The sequence below is a fragment of the Lagopus muta genome, chromosome 1 (assembly GCF_023343835.1).
Source record: "Lagopus muta isolate bLagMut1 chromosome 1, bLagMut1 primary, whole genome shotgun sequence".
NCBI classification, from domain to species: Eukaryota; Metazoa; Chordata; class Aves; order Galliformes; family Phasianidae; genus Lagopus; species Lagopus muta.
Window position 1 is genome coordinate 69,015,862 of NC_064433.1, and position 26,655 is coordinate 69,042,516.

General features: G+C 41.6%; 1 protein-coding gene across 6 annotated transcripts in view; it reads left to right on the top strand.

Annotated features, from left to right (window-relative positions):
* PRR5 (proline rich 5) overlaps positions 1 to 26,655 on the top strand; it is an 85,724-nt gene that overhangs the window by 35,212 nt on the left and 23,857 nt on the right. For 5 of the 6 annotated variants that reach the window (XM_048933965.1, XM_048933966.1, XM_048933968.1 and 2 more), the window contains 6 exons: positions 430 to 689; positions 10,338 to 10,418; positions 19,005 to 19,053; positions 19,713 to 19,770; positions 24,030 to 24,121; positions 26,309 to 26,449. In XM_048933965.1, coding sequence (XP_048789922.1) covers positions 559 to 689; positions 10,338 to 10,418; positions 19,005 to 19,053; positions 19,713 to 19,770; positions 24,030 to 24,121; positions 26,309 to 26,449 — 552 coding nt within the window. In that variant the 5' untranslated portion in view covers positions 430 to 558. The remainder of the gene's footprint in view (positions 1 to 429; positions 690 to 10,337; positions 10,419 to 19,004; positions 19,054 to 19,712; positions 19,771 to 24,029; positions 24,122 to 26,308; positions 26,450 to 26,655) is intronic. The other variant, XM_048933970.1, reaches the window with a different exon arrangement.

Below are 26,655 nucleotides of genomic sequence, written 5' to 3' on the forward strand. Positions count from 1 at the left end.
ATAAACTCTCTGCGCGTCAGTATTGGTCGCTTGGGTGTTGTTTTTTTTTTTTACTTTTTTTTTTTTCTTGTGTGTGTGTGTGTCTGTTGCCTCCAGTTTCATTTCCATCACGATCTCAGAGAGGCGGGCTCAGCAGAGCTAGCAGGGCTGGGCCCCAGGGGAACGCAGGTCCCGGGGCAGGTGGAGCGCCCCAGGGCTCTGGGCCCTGGCTCTGGGGTGGGAGCAGCCCTGTGCTGGGGGCTGTGGGCTATAGGGGCCCCTTCAAAGTGCCTGAGCCGCAGCCGGGAGCTCGGCTTTTGTTTTTTAAAAGGACTGGAGAAATTATTAACCACAATTCATGACGTCAGAGTTGATCTGATTAAAGGTTTGTTTTCTTGCTGGCAGAGGTGTGCTCCGTAGAGACTGGTTCTCTCTTCTTTTTTTTTTAAGTTTCTTTTTTGAACAGCAAACGGAGGGAACTGCTCGCATTGCTGCTGCTGCTGCTGCTCCAGCTGCGCGTGTGTGTGTGTAAACAGGATGGTGTATCTGTAGCTGCCACGCGCAAACACACATTTGACCATGAGGACTCTTCGCAGGTTGAAGTTCATGAGTTCGCCCAGCCTCAGTGATCTGGGCAAGAGAGAGCAGGCAGCCTTGGATGAGCGGGGGACCCAGCAGCGACGGGCCTGCTCCAACGCTACCTGGAACAGGTAAGCTCCTGCACCATGTCCTGCCACCCCCGGGCTGCCCCGTGCTTGCCAAGAAGGCACAGGCAGCCTGGCTTGCTGACATCCTGAATGGGTGAGAGCTAGCTGGGCTCTGCCTTGGTGCATTCCATGGATATGTGCTTCAGCGAAAGGTCAGAGTAGCTTGTATTCACCTTGCTGTTAGACTTTCTTTGCAGGCTGATAGCAAGCAGTGCTTCCTGCAGATGGTTCAGCCCCACTGTTGTGACAGGCAAGGACTCGTTGCAAAAGATCTGGCTGCATGTAGGTCCTTGAGTCCATCTGGATATTCTCATTCAAAGTGGATTTGGTTTATTTTACTCAAAATTTATATATATATATTTATATATATTATATATATATATGCACACAATTAATACAATTCATATATATACATTCATATATATATATAAACAATTGTATATATATATTATATGCAAAAATATATTTACAATTATTAAAATTCATATATATGTTATTTTTATCCACATGACTGTACTGCTGATGGTTGATGCAGATTTGCTGAAATACTCAATTTATTCACTTCAGTGCAAAAAGTTGTTTGTGTTTGTTTCTGTTTGCATGTGTTTGTGCACGTGCATTTTGGGCAAGGAAAAACAGTCCTTGGTTGTGTTCTTATACATTTGAATGTTATTACTGTTTGGTAAAAAAGAAAATCGCAAACATTCAAACATATGATCTTGAATGAGCCACTGAGCAGAGATTCAATGAATAAAGAATGAAGTGACACTGAAAGATGAGTCTAAGCCTCTGAGTCCTGAGGACTGTGTCACTGCATGGAAAGTTTCACTCATGTTTTATAATTGTCTGGAGGTCACGGAAAGAAAAATAGTGGAGAACTATAGACACATTTTTAAAGGTATTTCAGTTTTAAGCAATTATAATAAGATTTTAAAATATCTCTCATCCCTCTCACCCATTGCTGTGTGTTCGTACTCGGATTATGAATTGGCTGTCTGCTGTCAGCAGCACAGTGAGCGCTGAAACTGTATGATAACAGAAGAGGCTGGGTACCTGCTCAGAAATACGTGCTGTTTGAATGTCAGAGATGCTTCCCGTGTCCTGATGGTGGTGGTACTCGGGGAGGAGTCAGCAGGGAGGGGAGGTGCTGCTTGGTGTGAGCGAGGTGTCTGTGAGCAGCTGTGCCACTACTGTGTGTGAACCCTGCCCAGGCTGGCTTTCTGCTGGGGCTGCCTTTCCCCATGCACTGGTGGCTGTGCCATGTGTCCCCACGGTTTGGTGACGTGAGACTTGAGACACCTGGTGCTGCCCTGCAAACCAAGTGGGCATCTCCATGTGTGCACTAGCAGCTCCCTGGAGCTGTGACGAGATACAGATGGTGAGCAGGTTGTGCTGCAGGGACGAAGGGGAGAGCCTTTATTTCTGATGCAATAGCACACCCCAACAAAGAGCTAGCATGAACAGATTGCCTGTGCTGCTGTGCTCTGTGCAGTACTGAGTGTGAGATCTCGCTGATCAAGGAAGTCAGGACACACCAGAAGAGTTTGCCCCTCTCGCCAGTCCTGGTTGTGCTATATTTAAATGCATTGTCGGTTCTTGTTTCTTGGCAGCAGCTTTGTCTGGGCGTGCCATGCAGGTATCTGCTTTGGAGAGAGGTGTTGTACCCAGTGCATCAAAATGGGTTTAGGGAGAGGGAAAGCACAGCCCCACGGCAGGCCCTTCCCTGCATGGGGCTGGTGGTGTTGTGCTTTGAGGTGGAGCAAGTCCAAGCTGCAGTCACAGTGCTGAGACTTTCTGTGGACTACTGTGGTTTAGTCACAGTGGGCCATCTCTGCCAACGACCTGCAGCCCCTCTTCTGCCATCAGGCTTTGTGTCACTGCAGTATGGCTGCCCAGAGACATCCCCCCTGCTGCCTCTCAGCGCAGAGACTGCTGCCTTCTGAGGCCTAATGATAGGGCTTGCAAGGGGAAACACAGTGCCTGTTGTGGGAAAGGACAATTTCTTCCTCCGTAATACCTTTCCATCACCTGCAAACAGAAGTGCTGTAAAAATTCTTGGCATTGCTAGATCAAGAGAAATTGGTGATGAGCTGCAAATCAGGCTTTATATCACAGCTTCTTCTGAACCTGCGTTTCCACGAACCGCAGAAGATCAGTGCATCAGCTCACAGGTCGCATGCTAACTAGCAACCCGCAGCAACATAGTGGAACAATGCAGTTTCATTACAGCTCACAGAATTTGCATTGGATTAAAATAGCTTAGATTTTTTCACTAGAATTGTCTTCAATTCCTTCCCCCACTCCCCGCCCTCTTCTGCTTCAGGCAAAAACTGAGAGCTGAGTGCTGACTAAACCAATCGGACCAAGAAACCCAGAGTTTGTAATCCTGAGCTTGCTGCTGGGGCAAACAAAATCCAGAGTTTTTCTTTCTGAGCAAGCCAGCACAGACTGCCCAGATAAGGCTGATGCTGCCCAGGTTCTGCTGTGGATAAATCTCCAGTGGAAGGTGCTTCTGTCCTCTTGCTGTGTGAAAATGGGGAAGTTAAGGGGAATAAGGTGAAGGAGTAGGTAGTGATGGAAAGGCAAAGAGCACAAATATGAGATGCTTGTTATGGCAGTGATGCCAGCAGTAAAGCCAAGCAGACATGCAGAATCAGAGTTTTATGGTTTGGGGTAATTTTTATAGGGTTGTAATGCGTGCAATAACTTCTTGTAAAGTAATTTTTACAGTCACAGGAACCATATTTCATCTCCTACTTAAACATGAGTGTTTTTTTGTTCCAGATCATAGTGAGGCTTCTCTAGTGGAGAAAACATTCCAGACCTATTCCATATTCAATAGATACAGTATGTATGGTAATAGATGCGTTCATATATATCTACTGTTTCTACTGGGAAAACTTCCTTCTTCCAGTATTTAGTATTTATTTAGAAATATTGTGAGGTATTCACACCTGTGTGAGGAGGACTGGCTTCTTTTTCCTCTCCCTTCAGTGGGAGTCCTCTGGAGAGCACTTACTTACATGGGTGAGAGCCAGAGGCAAGCTGCAGGGTGGGGAAGGGGGCAGGAGACTTCCCACTTGGCCATACCACCACCACACTAGTGCAGCATGCCGAGCCTTGACTGCAGCTCTAGGAACAGGTGGTGGGAGCTGCTTCCCAGAGCCCTCCAAACTCATCTCTACTTGTTTGAATGCAGGTATGATCGGAAGAGTTTCCATAATCATACACTCCATAAAATATGAAATCTTGGTACACCTCAGGGAAGTCGCTTCACCTGTCTTTCTCAACTTCTTCATAAGTCAAAGTAGTATTTAGAGTTGGTGAAGTTGGGGAACTAATGTCTCCAAAACTCTTTGAAGACAGTTTCGCAGACCAGCTTACTTTCAGTTGTGTGATGCAGTGCAGAATTACAGCCTATCCCACTTTGCAGATTGCTTTACCTTGGCTAGAAATTTGAGAAACATCAGTGAACTAGCAGCTGCAATGTTACTTTGACAAGGACAAAGCCTGTGGAGTTCCAGATGGACTGAAGCTGTTCTGAAAGTGGGATTGTCCAGGTTGAATTAAGCTAATTCAGAAAAATGAGTCTATCTTCTTCTGGAGCAGGGTTGTCCTCAAAGAATTTTATCAGGTTCATCATTGCAAATTAGCTATTTGGAATACTGTCCAAAGGAAAAGGAGCCCTCAGTCATTAATTCCCTTTCAAAAACATTGCATTCAACTCTTTGGTGCTAGCAAAGAGTGATTATTTATGTGATGTTGTTTACATTCACCAATTTCACTTAAAGAAATTTGCAGACCCTGAGTAAAAAATACAGTGATATTTTTACACACACTGCTTGTATATGACAGCAATGAATGCTTTAGAGAACAAAAATCACCTGCGTGCTTTGCACAAGTAAAACGTTGGGCCACACCACATGCTTTGCTAGGCGGTCCCAACCTGGGGCTGTGATCTGGTTGGACCAAACAGGCAGTCAGATTTTGCAGTTGTTTCTCAGCTCTGCAGGCAAACTGCTTCTGATCTGATAGAGTCAAAGAATCACAGAATTGTAGGGGCTGGAGATCATTTAGTCCATCCCCTCTGTTTTGAATATTTCCAGAGAAGGAGACTGTGACCTCTCTGAGAAGTGTGCTCTGTCACCCTCAAAGTAAAGAATTTTTTCCTCAAGTTCAGATGGAACTTCCTGTGGTCCAGTTTGTGTCCATTGCCCTTTATTCTTTTGCTGGGCATTGCTAAATAGAGCCTGGCCCATCCATTTGACTCCCACACTTTAGATATTTGTAAATATTGGTAAGATCTCAGTCTCCTCCAGACTGAACAGTCCCAGGGCTCTCAGCCTTTCCTCATAAGGCAGATGCTCCAGACTCCTAGTGTTCTTTGTGACCCTCCGTGGGAGTCTCTCTCAAAATTCCCTGTCTTTGTTGAACTGGGGAGCCCAAACCTGGACACAGCATTTCAGACGTAGCCTCATCAGGGCAGAGTAGAAGGAAAAGATCACCTCCCTTGACCTGCTGGTCACACTCTTTTTAATGCATATTAGGATACCATTGGCCTTCTTAACCACAAGGCACACTGCTGGCTCACGGTCAACCTGTTATCCACCAGCACACCCAGGTCCTTCTCTGCAGAGCTTCTTTCCAGCAGGTCTGTTCCTAGCCAGTTATGATGCATGCAGTTACTCCTCCTGAGGTCTAGACTCTACATTAGCTCTTGTTGAACCTCACCAAATTCCTCTGCACCCAATTCTCCTGCCTGTCCAGGTCTCAGTGAATGGCAGCACAGCCTTCTGGTGTGTCTGCCACTCATTCCAGATTCATGATCAGCAAACCTGCAGAGCGTGCATTCTATCCCTTCATCCAGGTTATTGATGAAGACATTGAAGAAGACCAGGCCCAGTACCTACCCCTGCTTGCCACTGCTTGCCACAGGCCTCCAAACAGACTGCACTACTGACTTTAACCCTTTGAGCTATGTTAGCTTGTTCTCAGTCCACCTCACTGTCCACTCATCTATCTCACACTTCTCAAGTTTACTTATGAGGTTGTTATGGGAGACAGAAAACAGTGTTTTGATCATTGCACTTCTTCCTTGTTGGATTCTTAAAAATGTCAGGGGTATTTTGGGGCTGGCGTAATGGGGCAGTGAGGCAGAAGGCAGTGGTGTTTGGGTGCTCAGCTAGTGACTCAAGTGAAGTGCGTGTGTTGGTGATAGTGAGCTGCATTGGCAAAGGCTTTCTATCAGGTAAAAGTCAGAAAAATAAGCCCCACCCTCCCTGCCTTGGCACTTGTACTATTAGGGTGGTTGGGAGTGTCAACAGCGAGTGTCAAACTCCGTGCTTTACACAAAGAGATTGACATTTTCTATATCCCTCCATGCTAATGTAAACAGTGGTGAAGCCAGGGCTGTGTGCTGCAGCTGTAGCCACTGCTGCCTTCTCTGCAGGGTCAGGCAAATCTGTAATGAGTGATCTCTCCAAGGAGCTGAAATTTCTTAGTGTTCTGGGTTGATTTTTGCTGCTGTGAGAGCCTTCTCAACTGTAGTTACCTTTTGGCAATCAGCTGTAATTGTGGCAACTACTGGAGTGATCCAGCATTTTGTCTTAATTCTAAAGGCAAAAAAAGAACATTATCAAAACATTTTTTGTTGTTCTTACTTTCTTCTTTTCAAGACTGAAATACTGGATAAAACTGACAACTCTGCAACGCTCTAAAGTTTTTGTAGGCTTTCATTTTCTACTCAGCAGTGATCTCCACAGTTGTCTCATCCAAATTTCCACTCTTGGGCTGAGCCTACTGTGGGTACTCACCTCTTCCCTGCCCACCCACTGGCTCATGCCTCCTCCCAGGCTTCCTCCTGCTCCACTGCTGGTTTCTCAAAATGATTTCTTCTTGTGGATACCAGCCATCATCTTCACACCAAGAATGGCCCATGGCTTGTGTTTGTATGGAAAGGCGTTTGCAAAATGTGTCTTAGTGCATGGACACTAATCCGTATTAAATAGCACATGTTAAATAACACAGCCACAGCAGTTTGCCCCAAGTCCTGCTAGTTGAGGAGCTGGCATGCAAATTAATACTCTACTCTCAAAAAGTGCAATAATCCCATAACCCCGAGATTTGTGTTCTTTTGCAATATGGAGGCATGTTTCAGATGCTTACTGCTCAGGTGCACAGAGCCTTCCAGTCCCCTTCTCTACCAGAAGATACTGATGGGGTTCTGCTAGAAACTGCTCATTTCCTTAAACAGGAGAAAGCACAGTAATGCAGGACCAGGAGGAGTTATATGTAAAACATGTCAATACAGCAAAGCAGAAACATTCATAACCCTGGGCTTAAAATCATATGGGGTCTTGTCTTGATTAGAGATTACAGCCTTACTTATTACCAAGTGTGGGTACCTCGGGAACAGACCCATTTTTGGTTTCTTTTCAGCTCTGTTTTGTCTTCTGTTCTGCTTTCTTCTTTACCTTGAGCACACATTTACAGGCACACCAGCTCCAGGGAAGGTGTTCACAGTAATATCAGTGCATGAGTACACCCATTATTAACTTTCATGATGTAAAAGAGCTAAAGAAGGCAGTTTACAAAGCATTTCCAATTTAGTGTAACCATTAAAATGTAAGTTTAATTATGTACATCATGACTTAAACCTCAGTGGAGGTTGGTTGCAGGCACAAGTGATCCACCCACCTTAAGCATCTAGCAGAACTCTTGTGTGTAAGCAGCAGCTCAGGCTTTCTTTTCACCAAAAGATTGTACTGATCTGACTAAACCCTTTTAAACAATCACTCATTAAGGAAACCATAGCATTACTTTAAGCACAGTTGGATTTGCTGGGGTTTTTTTTTTCATTAGCTTATGTTTACTAAGAGGATTTATGCTAGCTTTTTATTACTCTGACACCAACTTACGCCATCAGTAGCATTCCTATTTTTCTGACTCCTCTGCATTCTGCTGAGCAAACATTGAGCGGCAGACCATAGTGGTGTGACTGTAACTGCATCCCGGCATCCTGCATGAATGCACTGCTGGCTGAGATGGGAAGGCAGGGCCAAGACTTGTCCTGTGGGTTAAACAGCCATCCCTCACTTCAAGAAGGATCCCAGGCAGGTGGAAATGTCATCACTAGGATGTTTATAGGTGCTTGCAACTCATAGTTCTCATTAAAAAACCTTGTTCTGTGTTATTTCTTTGAGGGATTATGATGGACCTGCTGGGCTGGAAAGAGAAAACCTCCCCCTCATTTAGAAAAGCACCAGAAAGAAAGCAAGAGCATACTGGCTTCTAGGAGAGATGTTTAGTCATTCCTCCCTGCAGAAGGATGGCAGGAACACTGCAAAGTTCATTTCCGAATCAGAAGAGCGTGTAAAGGCTGCTTGTTTTATTCACTACATTCATCGTACTTCACATATTACTCATAATATTAAAATACCCAAGTCACCTCGCTGTATACTGTAGACATTTAGCTGCCAATTTTCAAATAGTCGTAAATGGAATGTGATTGCTTGAGCCAGCCAAAATAAACTGGGTTAGATTATCATGTATGTCTATGTGCACATAAATGCATGGGGGAAGGGGTGACCACTGCGTGTGTGGGAGTGCTTAGCACCAAGAGAGAGAAGATGATTGCAGTTCCTATTTGGACCTGCTTGTGTGTTTCTTCCCAGTGTGTCATATCCTTCAGCTGCCACTTTTAATGTCCTTTACTCACAGATGAATGCAACTGAGCTTCTCTTTGCTGTTTGATGTTGTTGGGTCTGCAGTTCTATCTGCCAGCTCACTCCTCTGCTTCCAGCAAGTATTACAAGGGCTTTGTTTTACTGTGGACCTGAGGTGGTTTGATGTGGGTCCCTGCAATTCCCACACACCCTCTGCATTTCCTTCTAAGCAGCAGATACCAAGCTTTGCTGTGACACTGCAGTAATGCCTTGGCCTTGCAGGATGTTGTTGAATGCACCTGGAAATCCTTCTGAGATCCTCTGCCAGCGGGAATCAGGTTGTCTGTGGAGACCTTATGAGCAGAACTCATTTCAGCTCTTTGTCACTAGATAGGGCTGTCCCAAATCCTCATACCTCCTGGCTGGACAAATCTGTGTGCCTGTCAAGTAAACGCTGTACTCAACCTTAATGGGGTTTCTTGAAGGTGGTCCTTCCTTCCCAGCTGAAATCTAAAAGCCCTGTAGTACTTTGAGGATTTCAGCTCCATGCTTAAATGTGGCAAAAATCACCAAGCATCTACAAGTGCAGGGATTAGCTAACAGATAGGAAGATTGTATCAGTCTTCTTTTCTTTAGGAATCAAAGATGAAGTCTGCTGTGAAGCTGTAAAAGATGGAATTGGGATGGGGAAGGAAGGAGACTTCTACCTTCCTTCTGCTAGTACTGGAACAGGTTTGGTCTCACCTTTCACTAGCATTTCTTTACCTTTGCCCTCAGACCTCAGCTCAGTGATTTAGACTGATGTGTCATCACCCTAAGTGCATTCTGTGTGTTTCAGGAGCATTTCAGGGCTTCATCCTGAAGCACTTGAACTCATTTTAGCAACCTTTTGAGGTGTGGTCTTGTTAAATTCATGGGTTTGGTAAGCATCTCTGCCAAGCATGTGGATTGCTCTGTAGAATGTACAACACTTTTCAGGGGTTTGTCATTCAGCATTTTAGCATTTGTGGGGATGGTGGCCATGTGCTCCACTTACAGACTGTGCTGGAAAAGTGGCTTTCTGTTGAGCTAGAGAATTCTGTCGCTCTTAATCATAGCTTCACTTGTGGCTGATTGCAGAAGAAAATCATCACCACTAAGAAACATCTGCTTCAGGACAGTTACATACATCAATGAAAATGAAAAGGAAGCATTGCTGTAGGACAGATGGTTAGCACGTCGTTTTGTTCCTTGTTGTCTGTCTCAGAAACTTTCCACCTGTTGTTCTTTTTATGCAGCCGTGGTTTTTCTTTAGATGGAGCAAGAGCACAAATTTTTGAGAAACAGAAAACCGTGTTTTGTAATCGCTACTGTTGTAAGTGTTGTAAGTGTTGCCCCTTTATTGAAAATGAATGAGAGATTGATGAAATTGCCTTAAAATTCATAATTGTGTAGTGTTTCTGCCTTTTATACTTTTTAAAGAACTAATTATTTTTGAGATTCCAATAACCCTGTTCTAATCAATTGATGCTTTATTTATGAATTGAGCTTCAGGTCTAGTATCCAGACTTGACAGACACTGGTTTGTTAGTAAAGAAATCAAGTAATCAGAAGTGAGATGCCAACAATGCTGGAAATACCAAACTGATGTCATAGCAAAGTTGTAAATTATCTCTGTAGTGACCCCATAAAATATAGGCAAAAATATGCTTAAAATTATACAGAAGTACCTAGAGTATATGAAGATAAATTTTCTGAGGTTACTGATTTCAGGTGCGTAACTATGAAAATTGTGAAATTGCAAAAATCAGAAAGAGATGCTTTTCAAAAATGTCATTTGTTTTCTAGTGTATAATTCATTTTAAGGGATCTGAGGTACAACCAGCAGTCATCTGTTACTTTTAAGAATGGTACTGTGGTGTCTGGGAAGAGATATTTGCCGCACTGTGGAAGCGATACCTTTCTAAAATGTGATCTGGTGCTAATGACTCCTCCTGTTCTCTTTCAGTATCCACAATGGAGTAATAGCCGTGTTCCAGCGTAAGGGTCTCCCCGATCATGAACTTTACAACCTCAATGAAGGAGTCAGGTAGGTGACTCAGCTCTACTCAAGGTGTCATTAGCTGGCATGCGCAGTACGGTTTGCTAGGACTTGCAGTTGGAGTATCATCTTTCTTGATATGTTGGTTTGAAAATAAGGAAGGAAAAACAGGATCCCATCCTGAACACATAGCAATGCAGCTCTATACCACTGCAATTACGCCATCCTTTCCACTGATGCTAAGCCTATCTCTGAAGTGCTTCCTTTGCATGCATGGACGATATAAAGCCTTCAAGTGCTCAGGTGCAACAGAGCAAGGAAAGACATTGTGCCTGGGAGTCCCTTCCATCTAGCTGCTCCTTCTGTGTGAACTGAATGTGCTCTAGATGTTATAAAGCTGTCTTGTCAGCAGAGTGACCTTAGTAACACAATTTAAGGTTCCTGTTTCTCCGTCATGCTGTGCTGATGCTGTTTCAATAGACTAAATATAGACCAGTGAGGCATATAATGTTGTAGATTGTTGGGTTTTTTGTTTTTTTTTTTTGTTCTGTTTTTGTTTTTGGTTGGTTTTGTTTTTTTTTTTACATGAAGAAAAGTGAAGGTGAAAATCTCATCATTTTAGTCATTTAAGTTTTTGTTACAAAAAAAATCTATCAAGGCATAAGCTGACAACATGGATTTACAGCATCTGTGACTATTTACTAAACTCTGTCTCACTGACAAGGGCAAGAAGCACATTTCCTTTTCAAAGCTTGTCCCAGTGCTTTGAAGAATAAGCAAGGGAAAAACAAGCCACATTTACAAAAGACAGACAGCTTATTGTATTCCCTCTCTGTCTTCAGATAAATCCTCAACGACTCCCTATCACTTAATAATTATTCCTGCTCTGTCTGGGCACCACAGTGTGACAACATCCATAGAATATCCAGAAAATGCTGGTCCAGTCAGGATAATTGTGGGAATATCTTCAGAGAAGTCCAGGCAGATTACATTTGGCCAGTGAGCTCTCTCTTTTTTCCTCTTTCTTTGTCTTTTTAAAATGGAAATAAACTTATTCTTCAGTTATTTCTTATTTCTCTGGGGAGAAAATGACACACAAAGAATAGATTTTCTAGGATGGCTGTCAGTTAGCATGATCCATCAATCATTTTGAGTTGGTTATTGGAGTAATGGTTGATCATTACTGTAAGTGAAGCTAGGATTCTCCAGCTTCATCTGAATGACAGAAAATGGTTGTTGTGGGCTGAGATTTCCTGGTCCATTGCACTTGCCTTGGGATGCTTGTCTGCTGGTAAGGAACAGAAGAGGAAAAGGAAATTATCCTCTGAGGATACAAGTATAATCTTGTATGGACCAATAAACAGAAGTAAAATTGCTGCTATCTGGTAAACAGCACCCAGATTTTGCATTCATTCACCTGGGTGTAAGCCCTGCACAACGATGATACTTGCTAGTACAGCTGTGTTTAATTGCAACATCTGAGGCAGCAGAAGAGGCAAACTGACTACAGACTGATTTTTTTTCCCATCTAGTGATGGATTATGATGCTGCATGATAGGCCTGTTTCCTTTGTTAGTGTAAGAATAATGCTGCTGCATTGTCATCATGGCTGATCATTCAGTTTTGCTCTGTTCTGGGAGGAATAATGTCTGGTGACTCACACCTGAACTGATGGACCAAATATTATGAAATCTAGATCAATCTAGAAAGGCGCTGTCATAAACAAGACATCAGCAGCATCACTTGTTATGTGAGTGAATGTGTGATGGGCTGCAGCATGGCTTTTGAGGCTGGTTCACATAGTTGTGTCCCTGCTACAGGTATTTGATTCCCACTAATCAAATCAAGCTCCTAATGAGAATCATGTTCAGGAAATGTATGACTTTCCCCTTATAGCCTGGAAAGGAAGGGCAGGTTACTCAAAGGAGCCCCAGCCTAGAGGTCGTTCCCTCTCACCTTCTACTTGGCCTGAACATCCTTCTAATTCATTGCCAAATTCCACCCTTTCTCTTATTGACTGCTTGGACTTCTTGGTGAAGCTTCTCAGTGTGTGTCCTGCATGCAGTTCATTCACACAGAATTCTAAGATGAGAAAACAGCAAATGGACTAAAAGTACAGAAAGCTCTGTCTAAAGAAGAAAGCATGGTGGTGATATTTTTTGAGCCTGTTTGTGTACACCTCCAGATGTGGCCTCTTTCTTGAATCTGCATTCCTGCTAGTTTCTTCATTTTACTGCTGATCATAGTCATTAACTTTGTGGGACCTCCTGACTACTTGCAACTCAAACCTTTCTCTTCAGTTAAATTCAGCTCAAACCAACTTTTGGTTGAGACCAACTTCACACATACAAAAAAATCTGGGTTACCACTCTTGGTATTTAATTCAAAATATTTTATTTTGGCTAATATTAGTATTCAGTGTAAAAACATCTGGTTTATAAATATGACCTCAGAAGTGGGACAAGTCCTTGTTTGCCTTAAGATTGTTCTAGATGTATTTTCCCAAGAAGTACATAAATAAAATGAAACACATCACCATTACTTCCATGGAGCAGAATTTTTTGTATGGAAGTGTTTGAGTTATCAATAACCTAGTATCAATAACCTTTTTCAGCATTTACTGAATGGTAAAGGAAGTTTTTGTTTTGACACTTTAATTGGAGCAGATTCTGGAGTATTTTCATAGTTAAACCTTGAATACCCAATTGACCCACAGACCAAGTGTTAATATTTGAGCACGTTATTCCTGTGATGTTTGTGCACCTTCATTTTGATTTAGGAATGTCACAGTGTTCAATTACCATATGTCACGCACATGGGCAAATACAGCTTCCTAGCCTGAATACACATGTAGAGGATTTGTACTCTGATTATTTATGCACTGGTTGCTTAATAAGTGTCAGTGAGTACAAATCAGTACAGTATCACTTACTGCTCTGGGTTTGGCCACTCATTTATACTGGTGCCTTTTGACACCATTCTTATGTAATTACTCTGGTATTAGAAGGTGGCCTTAAGTAAGAAGTTGGATAGAACTGAGGAGCCCTACATCAAAACAAGAACAACAACCAAAACAATAAACCTAAACAGTGTATGATTTCAGTTCATTTCAAATTGCCCTACCACCTGAATGAAGATGCATCATAATGCAGGTACCAGAGAAGATACTCCAGTAAGAGGAGTCTCATCAATGCATGTCTTGTACATTACTTCTGGTGAGCTCTTACTAGATAATTCAGTAGGGGATTGATTAAAAGTTTAAGTAACAAAAATCTCTATGCATATACTTACTACTTAGTATTTATCTTGGTTTATTTGTGCAGTGGAGTGGAAATGATGGTACATTTTCCATTTTCATTTCATATGTCACAATATGTCATTTCAAAATGTTTATTTACACCACTTGTAAACCAAGGAAGAAAAACAAGGTAAGGGTAATGCAGAGGAAGCCCAATATCCTGTGTTAAGATCAATACACATTATAGCTCCCTTTTTTTGAGTTTCAAGATAATGTTTTGATGCAAACACAACACATTTCAGTGTTGCTTCCTCTTTTGTAGCAAAAGTTCAAACCCAGTTAGATCACATCCTTATATTTGCTTCATATAATCTAATTGCTAGTAAAGATAAAATCAGGTATAATACTGTCTTAGACTTTAAATTCAGTACAGTTACATACAATAAGGAGACCTTATTGGACTCTGTCACTTCCTGAAGGGAGGTTGCAGTGAGCTGGGGGTTGGTTCCTTCTCTCTTGTAAGCAGAGATACGACTAGAGGGAATGGCTTCAAGCTGCGCCAGGCGAGATTCAGGCTGGACATTAGGAAATACTACTTCTCTGAAAGAGTCGTCAGGCACTGGAATGGGCTGCCCAGGGAGTCACCGACCCTGGATGTGTTCAAGGAATGTTTGTACACTGCACTGAGGGACATGGTTTAGTGAGAACTATTGCTAATTGGTTGGACTGGATGAAGATTTTGTAAGTCTCTTCCAACCTTGGTGATTCTGTGATTCTGAGTAATGTTTCTAGAGAATCTCAAAATGAACCAAGGAAGCAGCAGCAGGAAGATTAAAAAAGACAGGAACTATTTTAGTGTGTTTTATGTGCATTTTTACTATCATATTAATTTATGAAGGCATTAAACAGGCAATGAAAGTCTGATAATAATGATATACAAGCATCATAAAACTGCATAATGACTGTCAGCAAAATCAGATGCACGAGTCTTCTATCTGATCAGTGATCTCTTACAGGTTTAATCAGATTTTTACCTAGATTCCACCATAACATCCACTTATCTAGATAAATTTACTCAGCAATCTGAATTTTCCAACTTCTGACAGATGACAACCTAATTGATTTTTTTTAAAGGAATTTAAATAAGGATTGAAGAATAAAGAGCAAGCAGTGTGTTCTGTCCAGTTTCGTTGTGGAACTCTGAAATGAATATGGTGCTGAGAACTTCAAACAGCAGTGCTCTGCTGTGGCCTGAGGGCCTCACTATTTCACTAGAAATTAATTAAGCAGTGTGAAGTGTCTGTTTTATTAGGGATTCAAAGAGCAAGATGCATTAATTGTGCTGTCAGTTTTTTCTACCTTGAACCAGAGGTGTTAATGTAGCTGTGCTGCATAATGTGAAGCAGTCCAGTGCGTACAGTCATAGAATCATAAAATCACCAAGATTGGAAAAGACCTCCAAGGTCATCCAGTCCAACCTTCCACATATCACCAATATTTCCCACTAAACCATGTCCCCTGAGTGCAGTATCTAAACATTCCTTGAACACCTCCAGGGAATGGGACTCTACCACCTCCCTGGGCAGCCCATTCCCAGCTCCTTACCATTCTCTCGGTGAAGAAGTATTTCCTAATGTCCAAACTGAATCTTCCCTGGAACAACTTGAAACCATTCCCTCTAGTCCTATCACTAGTTACATGGGAGAAGAGGCTGACCCCCAGCTTGCCACAACCTCCCTTCAGGTAGTTGTACAGAGCTCAGGTTACCCCTGAGCCTCCTCTTCTGCAGACTGAACAATTCCAGTTCCCTCAGCCGCTCCTCATAAGGATTGTGCTCCCCTCACCAGCTTTGTTGCCCTTTTCTGAACATGCTCCAGGGACTTGATACCACTTCTTTGTAGTGAGAGGCCCAAAACTGAACGCAGTACTCAAGGTGTGGCCTCACTGAGGCTGAGTACAAAGGGATGATCACCTCCCTGCTCCTGCTAGTAACACTGTTTCTGATACAAGCCAGGATGCCTTTTGGCCTTCTTGGCCACCTGGGCACACTGCTGGCTCATGTTCAGCCAAGCGTTGATCAATATTCCCAGGTCCATTTCCCCTACACTGTCTTCCAGCCACTCTGCCCCAAACCTCTAGTGTTGCCTGGGTTGCTGTGGCCAAAGTGCAGAACCTGGCACTTGGTTTTCTTGAACCTCAATCCTGTTGGCCTCAGCCCATAAATCCAGCCTGTCCAGATCCCTGTGTAGGGTCTTCCTACCCTCAGGCAGATGGACACTTCCTGCCAACTTGGTGTCATCTGCAGACTTACTGAGGGTGCTCTCAATGCCCTCATCCAGGTCGTTGGTAAGATATTGAACAGGACAGAACTCAACACTGACTGTTCCCTCAGTACTGGTCACCAGCTGCATTTCACTCCATTCACCACCACTCTCTGGGCCTGGCTTTCCAGCCAGTTCTTTACCCAGCAGAGTGCATCTATCCAAGCCTGACAGTTTCTCTGTGAGAGACAGTGTCAAAGGCTTTCGCTCCTCCACCAGCCAGGTCACTGCATCACAGAAGGAGATCAGGTTGGTCAAGCAGGACCTGCCCTTCATGAACCTGTGCTGGCTAGGCCTAAGCCCCCAGCTGTCCCACACATGCCATGTGCTCTCCCTCAAGACAGTCTGCTCCACAACCACTTACCTGGTGCCAAGATCAGGCTGACAGGCCTGTAGTTCCCTAGATCTTCCTTATGACTATTATTGTAGATGGGAATCAGATTGACAAGTCTCCAATCCTCTGGTACCTCTCCAGCTAACCAGGAACGCTGTTACATGGTGGAAAGCAGCTTGGTAATCACCTCTGCCAGCTCCCTCAGCACCCTATCTGGCTGGATCCCATCTGGCCCCATGGACTTGTGGCAGTCCAGGTGGAGTAGCAGGTCTCTAACTGTTTCCACCTGAATCATGGGGCGTTTACTCTGCTCCTCATTCCAGACTTCCAGGTCAGGGGGTAGAGTACCCCAAGGACAATGGTCTGACTTTTAAAGACAGATGTAAAGATGGCATTGAGAACCTCAGCCTTTTCCTTATTCTCAGCGGTCATGTTCCCTGCTGCATCCAGTAAAAGATGGGAGATTCTCTTTAGCCCTTCTCTTACTGTTAATATATTTGTAGAAAAAGTTTTTTGTTCTCTTTTAAACATGATTCTATGACATAATTAACTGCAAGCTTGTTGTTTAGTTCATTCACAGCTGAAAAGTGGAAATGGGCTGGGATTTTGTTTTATTAGAGGGCCAGTTATCAGATAAGTAGAACATCATTTTTTATTTCTTTCTCTAAATGCCAAGAATTATCAGTAGATATCAGTAGAATAAAAAGAGAAAGTATTTGCATATCACCTGTTAAAGACTACGAGGAAACTAGGACTAGACTTCAAAGAGCTGCTAGCTTGAGGAAAGGGTAGAAATTTAAGCATAGTAGAATTCAAAACCACATCTTTCTTGTTATTTTAACATAAAATTGCTTAATTATCTACATTCAAAGTAAGAAAAACCTTAAGTTCCATTGCTTGTGATCCAGAAGAAAAACGACTTGGACAGTAAATTACCATTTTGAATATGCATGGCATGCATAGCATCCTTTTACTTGTTGAAGTAAGGGCTGGTGAACACTTCTAATGCTTTAAGGCTTTAACAGTTTTGTGGGGGCAGGTGTTCAACCTTTACGATGGGATTGTCAATGCATATGGGAAAGGATGGAGTCTCAGGACTCTGCAAGGATTGTTCTCTCCCATATGTTGTAACAGCAGGCATGCTGAGAGGTCTACCCGTACAGTGGTCATCCATGGCAATGAGAGACATACAGCTAAAGCCTGGACTGGCTTAGATAACTTTTGTTTATAGATAGTTTGTCTGAGTTGATCAGATTTGTAACCAAAGAGGATTTAAATGATTAGAAGCTTCTGAAAAAAACTCTTCATTGTGTTTATTTTCCATTTCCTTCATGCCTGGAGTGTTTCCCCAGTGTGCTATGGGGTCAGTGTGGACATGCACATAAATAAATAAATAAATAAGATACTGTATTTGGGCCTCCTGAAGATTGACCTGACCCTCCTTCCCCTGAACTTTCAGAAGATCTCAGGAGGCTATGCTGAATCCCATGCATCAGACAACAACTCTGCAGACTTCTTTATGGGAGCATAGTGTTATGCTGGGCTTTTCAAACTGGACATGCATTTGGTTACTAGTTGTAATAATTTAATTACTTGTTTGTTTATTAAAGATATAGCCTAAAGGGATAGATGATAATTTGCTACCAAATGTGTAGTTTACATAACTACACAAATGATCAGAGCACTGAGTTGTCTAGCTGATGCAGGTCTTTAGATTTTGAGTTGAATTTTACCTCATTTCTTCCTGGTACTGCATGGGCAGGTTTCCATAAGAGGCCAAGGCCTGACTGGCAAGAGCTCAGAAAGTCCAGTTGGACTGAAACTCTTAAATGGTCTGACCTCTTGCTTGTGCATCTTAACAGTGACGTGAGTACAAAGAAGTGCTAAACATCTAGCATCCAATATGTGAGACTTAAACAATATACAGCTCTTCAGCTTTGTGGTGACTTCTGTCTGGATGGAACTGTTGGGCTTGTGGGTCTGGAGGATTGCTGGCTCTTGACATGAAAGTTCTTTATGGTAGGTTGTTGTGGTTTTTGGGATGTGAATTTGGTTTGCTCTGTGAGATGAGTTTATAGGTTTTAGTGCAAAGGAGTCATGAAACACAGGGTTGAACTGTTACGTTTATACCTGCTTTTTCACTGAAACTATATGAAACTTCAGCTTCACGGATCCTGACTTGGAAGATCGTGACCCCTTTCAGAAAATTCACTACATTTCATACCTGCAACAAAACCCGCGGAATATCGTCTCAGGTTTCCCTCTAAACATTTTGTCATGGCTCTTTTGGGGAGTTACACAGAACAAATTATCTGGCTGTGAGAACACCTCAGCTAAGTTACATGCCCGTTTGTTGGCTCAGTCGCACTGACAGACACAGAGTGCCAAGATTTCTCCCACATTTGCCACGCCAGACACCAGTCAAACCCTGACACTGAAGAAGAACAGCTCAGGCATTTTTAAAAGCGTTAGATGTAGGATGGAATACAACCTCTTTCAGTTTCTTTTCATATGTGTTTGTGCAATGAACCATCTAAAAGAACAGCAGGTATTTTGCACCGCAGAGAAATGCTGGTTGATAGTCTTAGTATTGTTGGCCCTGTTTGTTATAATTTTAGTTAGCCTTTATTGGCAGGCCGTGTGAAAATATTTTGTTATTAGCATCTTCCCCTTTCTCATACAGTGAGCAGCTAATACAGTTTGTTGATTACAGAGGTCCTTTTCATATTCTTTTTATACAGGCAGTTATTGAAAACAGAACTGGGATCCTTCTTCACCGAGTATTTACAGGTAGGCATGTGTTTTCTTTCATTTAAATCAGAAATTTTTTTACATGCTACTGAGGAAAATCCCTTCCCCTGCTCTAAATGCCAATACGGAGTCACTTGAAACCATTTAGAGATTTCCATTGACTTCTCTATGTTGTCATTTATGAGTAAGTGAGATCTGGGGTTTATACATACATTCAGATAGTGAAACCCCAGTGCCTGCAATAGCTTTGTGCAGTTGATGTTTTTTGTATGGCACTACCATCTTTCAGTAGATTTCAGACATTCACTTGTAACTTCAAATTTAAATTCCTGAATAAAGCAACTAATTTCACTGTAAGTATGTTCCTAGGAAAGACAGTTAGTACTGGGTACCTGTCATCTATTGAAGCAGTATTCTTTTCTGAGACAGAATACCTGCAGTGACAGTCAGACATTTGAAGTCAAGGAGCACTTTGTACTGCACAGAGTAGATGCTGTGTCCTGCAAGCAGTAGGAGATTACAGCATTATTTGAAAAGTGTCCCAAGCAAGTTGGACATCACAGGAAAAGTCCTTCTGTAATGGATCATCAAAATGAAACCTGGTCTACTGTCAAAAGTTAAGAAAGATCAAAAGGTGAAATATGATGGCTATAGGGAAGTATATAATTGAGTAATGTTAGTCTTTATTTTATTTACAGAATCAACTGCTCACAAAAGGCATGGTGATCCTAAGAGACAAGATCCGGTTTTATGAAGGTAAGTTGGATTTTAGCATAGCTATCTATAATGTCAGAGGAGTTTTAGCATTGCATCCTGAAAGCAGCTCAGTTCTTTTTGTGAATTCTTCTGTACCGTGGATTAAGAGGTATCAGTCTATTCCTCCAATATGTTGTTCTGGCATACCATGATGTTCCCATTGACCTTCATCAGACAGCCCAGAGAAGCTAGAGAGTAAAGGATTAATACCTCGGATGTAGGCACTTCCTTCTCCTCCAATTAGTCTACTCAATATTAAAGAAAAGAGGAAAAACAGAATGACTTTAAGATCCAAGTTAGTTGAAGCGCCTGTCAAAATGCAGAGCAATGCTGTGGGTTGTCTTAAGAGTTGTTTTGGATTCATGCTTACATAAATGAGGTCAGATGCTGTCTCTTTTTTTACTGTCAAGGCAACGTTAAACTGCCTGCACCTTCTGGAGGTGTCACCTTGTGGAAGTAAACATCAAGGTAGTTTCTTTTATGTTTGGAACAGTCCAAATTTAAAATAAATGAATACAGAGACAGGGGATGAATTTGTGAGTGCGAAGCAATTTCTTCTTTTTTTTTCATTTGTGTGTGTGCAAATCTGGAGAAATGTGCCCATTAGAATTAGTTCCCACTGATACAGTGGTGTCATTTACCCAATCTACATTTCTCGGTCCACTCGTTCTCTTCCCTGTCAGTGTAAGCACCACAAAACAACTTGAGCCAGGGTAGCTTTTGAATAATCTACATGAATGCAGAAAGGTATCTTCTCAGTGTGCCGGGGGCAGTGCATGGGAAGAATGCAGCAGGGGCAGATGTGTTTCGCCTGGTCAACTTTCAACCAATGCTTCCTATTGATGGCCACCCTCATTTCATGTCCTATGCTATTCTGCAGCTTTTAGATGTGTTATTCATTATGCTCTTTTGTCTTAGATGTAGGCATACAGCATTAGAAAGTGACATGATTTTGGAATATTCCCAAAGATTATTGAATGTGTAAGTGGTCTGAAGATCTTTGAAGAGTCTTTTTAAAGAAATGTGGCTTTCCCCAAGCAGAGCTGCAGTCATAATATCACTTAGTATAAATATACTGTTTTAGCAGTAGCCTGGAAACAACCATTTCCATTCATTTCAGCTATCTCTGAACCTTAAATGTGACCTTTCATTACTGGCAGAACAGTTGATGGGATTAAGATGGTGCTATAAGATCCAACTTTTCTGATAAAAAGACAATAGCCCAGAACACAACAGAAGGAGAACAAGTTTCACATTACAGTACTCAAACTCTTCTGAGCGAAACACTGAGTTCCTCAGTTACATGAAATAACAGCTTGGAGAGCACGATAGAGCTGTAAGGCTTTCGAGGTCTTTGTAGCTGCTTTGTATATCACAAAGAAAGTCATTTTTAAGGATCAAATTGGTAAATTAGATGCAGAGAACTACCAAAGTTCAATCCCTTGTTCTTAAGGTTTTACTAGCTTGAAAATGAAAAATACTACCATTGATGTTTGATGTCCAAGCTGAGAAAGAAAAATTGAAATGTAAGACCAGTAAGTGGCTTTCAAATACAGGAGTGTTTTTATTAAATACCAAAATTTCAGCAATCTGGGAATTTATTTGTTTTTTTAATGTGGTGAATCATTTTATGTTTTCTCTTTAAAATATGATCAGAACTGTTGGTGACTGTTAAGTTGACCAAACATATGCTTGGAAAAAAAAAACATGGAAATGTCAACTCACTGAAGGATATAGGAAGGCAGCTGCAGTTCAGGAATCTAATTTAGAAGCAGAGATCTTCCTGGCACAAACTTTTCTATTACCTTACCTTTTGAGTTGCTGGTCGATGTGAGTTTCCAGGGCTGGAATCTGGTTTTCACAGCAGCAAAGGTGCAACACTGTAGAGTTCATCCCATAGTTGCTGATCCCATTTCTCTCTCAAAATACCTGCCACTAAGTTGGGAGCCCAGAAGTCGTGGAAGCTCCGATTCTGAGCAGGTCCTTGGTCTCTCCAATGGAAGGTCCCTCCTTGGTCTGTAGTGGTCCTTCCCTCAAATCTCAGGTTGTCCTGCATCTGATGGTGTGGGCATCCCTGTCAACTCGGTGTTTTCAGAAGAGAACAGGTCATTTCAGAGCACACATTGGAGTGGTTTTGTTCTGCAGGAAGTTCTGAAAATTTCAGCCTTTGTTTTGAGAAAATGGTATTTCAGTCTTCTATTTCCTTCAGAATTTTCAGTTAACTTCAGGAAATGCTGAGAAATGTACAGTGTGTATTTTCAAGTCATACAAAACTGACAACATTACCCTTCCCTTAAATGAACATTTAAAGTAACCTAGATTTCTTGAATCAAGCAAATACTTAAGGTAAACATAGGACTCTTTGCCTGACAGTAAAAGAAAACATATTCTTGAAAGGACCAAGAAGTCATATTCCTTGATGTGAAAGATGCTAATCATCACCACACTACAGGAATTCCTCCTCAGCCCACAATAAAAGGCCTGCCTGGTGAAAATTATCTCTGCAGCTTTTCTGAGCTACTGCACAGAAATCCACCCCTTTACAAAACAAGCTGCCCACAACATGGAAGGAATGTGCTGTACTAAAGGCATGCTTATCACAACCACGTATTTCTATTTCGTACAATTTGGGAGCAAAATTTGAAAAGGACTGAATCTAAATATTCAGCACCCACATTTTGGTTCCAGATTTTTTAAAGGCTTCCTTTCCATTTAACCTGAATTTATGGGCAGCTAATTTATTTAACTGTTTTTAAAAATCTGCCTTTCTGGCTTGGTGTTATTTGGATTCTCCATCATGATCAAGTTTTTTGTCGCTGAAACAGTTTCTTATGGAGTTTATAATGCAGTGGTATTTATTACAATTACTACTGCCACAGCTGGTAGGAAAAAGACAAATTAAAAAAAAAAAAAACAAACTGAAAATGAGAAGACCCTTTTCAGTCTAGTACAGGAGTGTGAAGGACAGAGAGAACCCCTGCCTGATATTGCAGATATGGAGGTCTTGGAATGGATCATCAGCTGCAGTACAGAATAGCGATCTGGATCTGGATTTGTCACTCAAAGCACTCTATGTCATCAACCCAGGAGCTGCAGCTGGGCCAGAGCTGGTGCTGTTTGTCTTGCATTTAAAATGCAGCAAGATGAAGTATCCCATAATAAAGATTGGTACTTGTCTAACTCAGAGTATAGGTGCTTTCATGCAGATTTTCTTAGTGATATGTGTACAATTCTGGGCAAAATGCTCCTGGCTGAACCTTAAATAATGCTGTAGTACAAATATGAATAGTTTTTGATTCTGAAACCAGTATTGAGATTGCCATTAAATTTGCATCCTGGTAAGTCATGTTGTCATATCTGAATGCCTCATGTCATTCATGTATTTATGTCCAGAATACTTGCTGGTGTGTGTGCAGTTGTCCCCAGTTCATGGGTGAGGGGCAGAAGGCTACTGAAGAGCTTGCCTCTGTTCACATAGGCCTCTTGGGCCTGCATTCAGCTATCAAGCCAGAATTTCTGTCCTGCAGCTCTCAGGTCCTGCCTTTGCCTCTATGTTTTATGTAAGATGTTCTGTGAGGAACGCGATGTTCAGCTTGGTTGTATAATCCAGGGCTTCTCCAGTGTGTCCTGTGAAGGCTTCCAGGTAGCTGCAACTGGAAAGGAATTGAAGAAATTCCTGTCATGTCATCACAGATTTGATGCATCCTTTGAAAGCTATAGGAAAGCGGAACGCCTGCAGCACCATTCTCTGCTTTCCATAGACCTTGGTTGAGATCAACTGTGTAAGGGTAGATGCAAGGAAGCCGAAAGGTTGATGTATGGGGTTGCTTTGTAGAAGCATCTCTACGGAGTGAGCCTTTCTCTGCTGCCCTGTGGCTTGAAGTGCAGAGAGAAAGATGGTGGGGGGAAATTTCCTGCAGGAATGCTTCTACATTTAATCTGCTGTGTCCTCCTGCTGTTTCCTGCAGTCCTGTCCAGCTGGAATTACTGCAGGAAGAGGAGGAGGCGTGACTCTATTCCTCACAAGGTTTTTCTGCATAATCTTGAATCTCAAGTCACTGAGTTTAGTAAGAGCATTAGTTTTGTCATCTGAAAAGACACAAATATTGAATTATTTGATGTTCTGAAAGAAATACAAATTCCTTGCTACTGAAAGTGTGTGGTAAATGATTCATCTTTATATAGAGCTAGCAGAGTCATGTTTTCAGTTGGCTGATTAAAACCAAAACAGTTCACTAATTTGTTTTATGTTTTTGCAGGGCAGAAGCTGCTGGATACCTTAGCTGAAACCTGGGATTTTTTCTTCAGTGATGTCCTGCCCATGCTCCAGGCTATTTTCTATCCTGTGCAGGTGAAAAATTACACTGTTACTATAGAATCTTGAAAAACTGGAAAAAGCAACCTTACTGGTTCATCAACAGATTGATGCAATCCTAAACTCTCTCTCCTCGGGCCAACCTTCCATTACAGCTCTTCTGTACAGACAAGTTATGCAAATAAGTCACTTATGCAAACAGATTTGAAGTGCTCGGGTGAGAAAGATGAAGAGGAACTTTGAAAATAGGTATAGAGTACAGGTAGGATGACTCCTTATGTCAGCTCACACTAGAAGTCCATGAAGGTCCTGAACAATAAACTAAAATGTGCACACAGGGAAATAAGTGGAGCTGTGTTGACTTCAATGCACACATTTCCTCCTCTGCCATATGAATGCCTGTGAAGTACCCTACTTTTGAGAAGAAGGTCAAATTCTATACTACTTCAAATGGAAAACAACAGTCAGTAAAGTTAGACAAGTTAACTTGAGCTCAGAGTTTGACTCCAGTAATTTAAAATCCATATTAGGTACTTGGTCTGATTTGAATGAAGGCTCAAACTTCTAACTTACTGATGGTCAAAAGAGTGTTGTTTTTTACTGAGGTCCTAAGGGAATTTGTCCCAGATAGTTATAAGTGTTCTAGAGTTATTCTTGGATACCTATAGGTTTTTTTGGGGAGTTCACTGCCTAATCATATTTGGGAAAGCTTTGGAAACTTTCTTTAATTTTGCCAAATGGACTTTATGCCTGAAGTGATTGTGCAGAGGTCATCAGCATTACCATTTTGCAATTAACTGAGTTAATTGAAGGCATGAAATATGAATTAAGTGGAGAAGTTGCAACTTTACAGAAATTTTGATTCTGAAAGAGGAGCACTCTGCAGTCATATATATTGCTAGCTCACAGACTTGTGTCTGCCCAGTAGAAAGTTTAAAATGGTAGAGAGAAGTTGATATTAAAATCTGTTAGAACATCATGTTTTTTCATAGTGGCACATAAGCTAAATCCAAAGGGTTTAGGAACCTAGGAGTATAGGTAAGTTCTCAACCTGATTTTAAAAAGTGCTTAACTAAATTAGAACTCAGATGTTTTTGAAAATTGCACCAAATACCTCTTTTCAATATTGTATTCTTGAAACATTTGAAAATAACCTATCAATGCAAATCTTTTCATTTTTCAAATGGAAATAATTGCTTTAATTTTCAAAGAAGCCTGAAGGGAATAAAAGCCCTAAGCTCTGGGTAATTTCAAGTAGATCTAGGTCCCTGATGTTCTAAGGTTATTTCCGAAAACCTAACTGATGTTCATGCATTCTTGGGAGTTCTATTCACTGGCAATTAAAGCAGATTTGGGGGCTTTCTTTACTTTAGTATAAATAATTACAGAAAATGAAAAGGAATGATGGTATGGAGGAGTCAACTTTTGTTCTAAGCTAATCTTAATCAGTGCTAGCTGAAAACCAGATTTTTCAGAAGTGTTGATATTTGACTGGCAGCACTCAAAACTGCAGGCAAGAATATGCATGTACAGATACATAAGTCTGAAGAAAAATCCCTAATCCCAGCAACTGGAACAGTTTTACAACTTCTCATTAGGCATAAATGATGTGCTGTTAATCTTTGTGGGCAAAGCTAGCATCACATTTTTCAGATCAGATTTTTCTAAACAAGGTGTGATTCTTGTACTGCAGAAAGATACCTTGGAAAATGCAGTATGAGACTTCAGCTTAGTTCTTGCCTTACACTGAAAACCCTGAAGCTGAAGAGAGCATTGGGATCCACAGGTGGGCTGAGTCAGGAATTACACCATAAATTGAAGAGAGTACCCAACCACTACTCAAAATCTTGAGAAATACTGGAGATCCAGCCCTGCTTTTTCATCCCTACTTTCTTTTATTTAACACACTATATGTCTCCTTGATGTTAAAGTACAATATGTACAATATATATCCTGCACTCAGGTAAGATTTTCACCTCTCCTCCCCCATCTCTCATTATCTTCATATGTAGCTGTACTCATTCACTGTCTGCGTATTCAGAACTTCGGAATCAAATCCACTGTGCAGATTTGTGGGCCGCCCTGTGTCCTTTGTTGTATTCCCTCTGCTTTTCACTCAGGTTGATCGTTCTTGTAATCCTTCAGAAGTGGAGAAAAGACTGAGGATATGGAAACTCGTTTTTGCAAAATTCATAACCCATTTTTCTTTGTTTCTGTTCCCAGGGAAAGGAACCCTCAGTTCGGCAGCTGGCTCTTCTGCACTTTAGGAATATAATTACCCTCAATATTAAACTAGAAGATGCATTATCACGTTCCAGAGCAAGAGTTCCACCTTCTATTATTCAAATGCTGCTAATACTCCAGGTACATTGATATTTTTTCTGACTGTTTTCTTTATCTGTCTTTCCTTACTGTATTGCTCAAGTCTTCTTTAGTGTCTTCTAATTTTAATCCTTCACTGAAAAGTTCTTACCCAAAATTCTATAGCTTCTATGTAATTAAATTTAATCTTGATAATATCTGGGTCTGCAGGATCTCAGATTGCATGCTTAAGATTCAGGGGGTCCAAG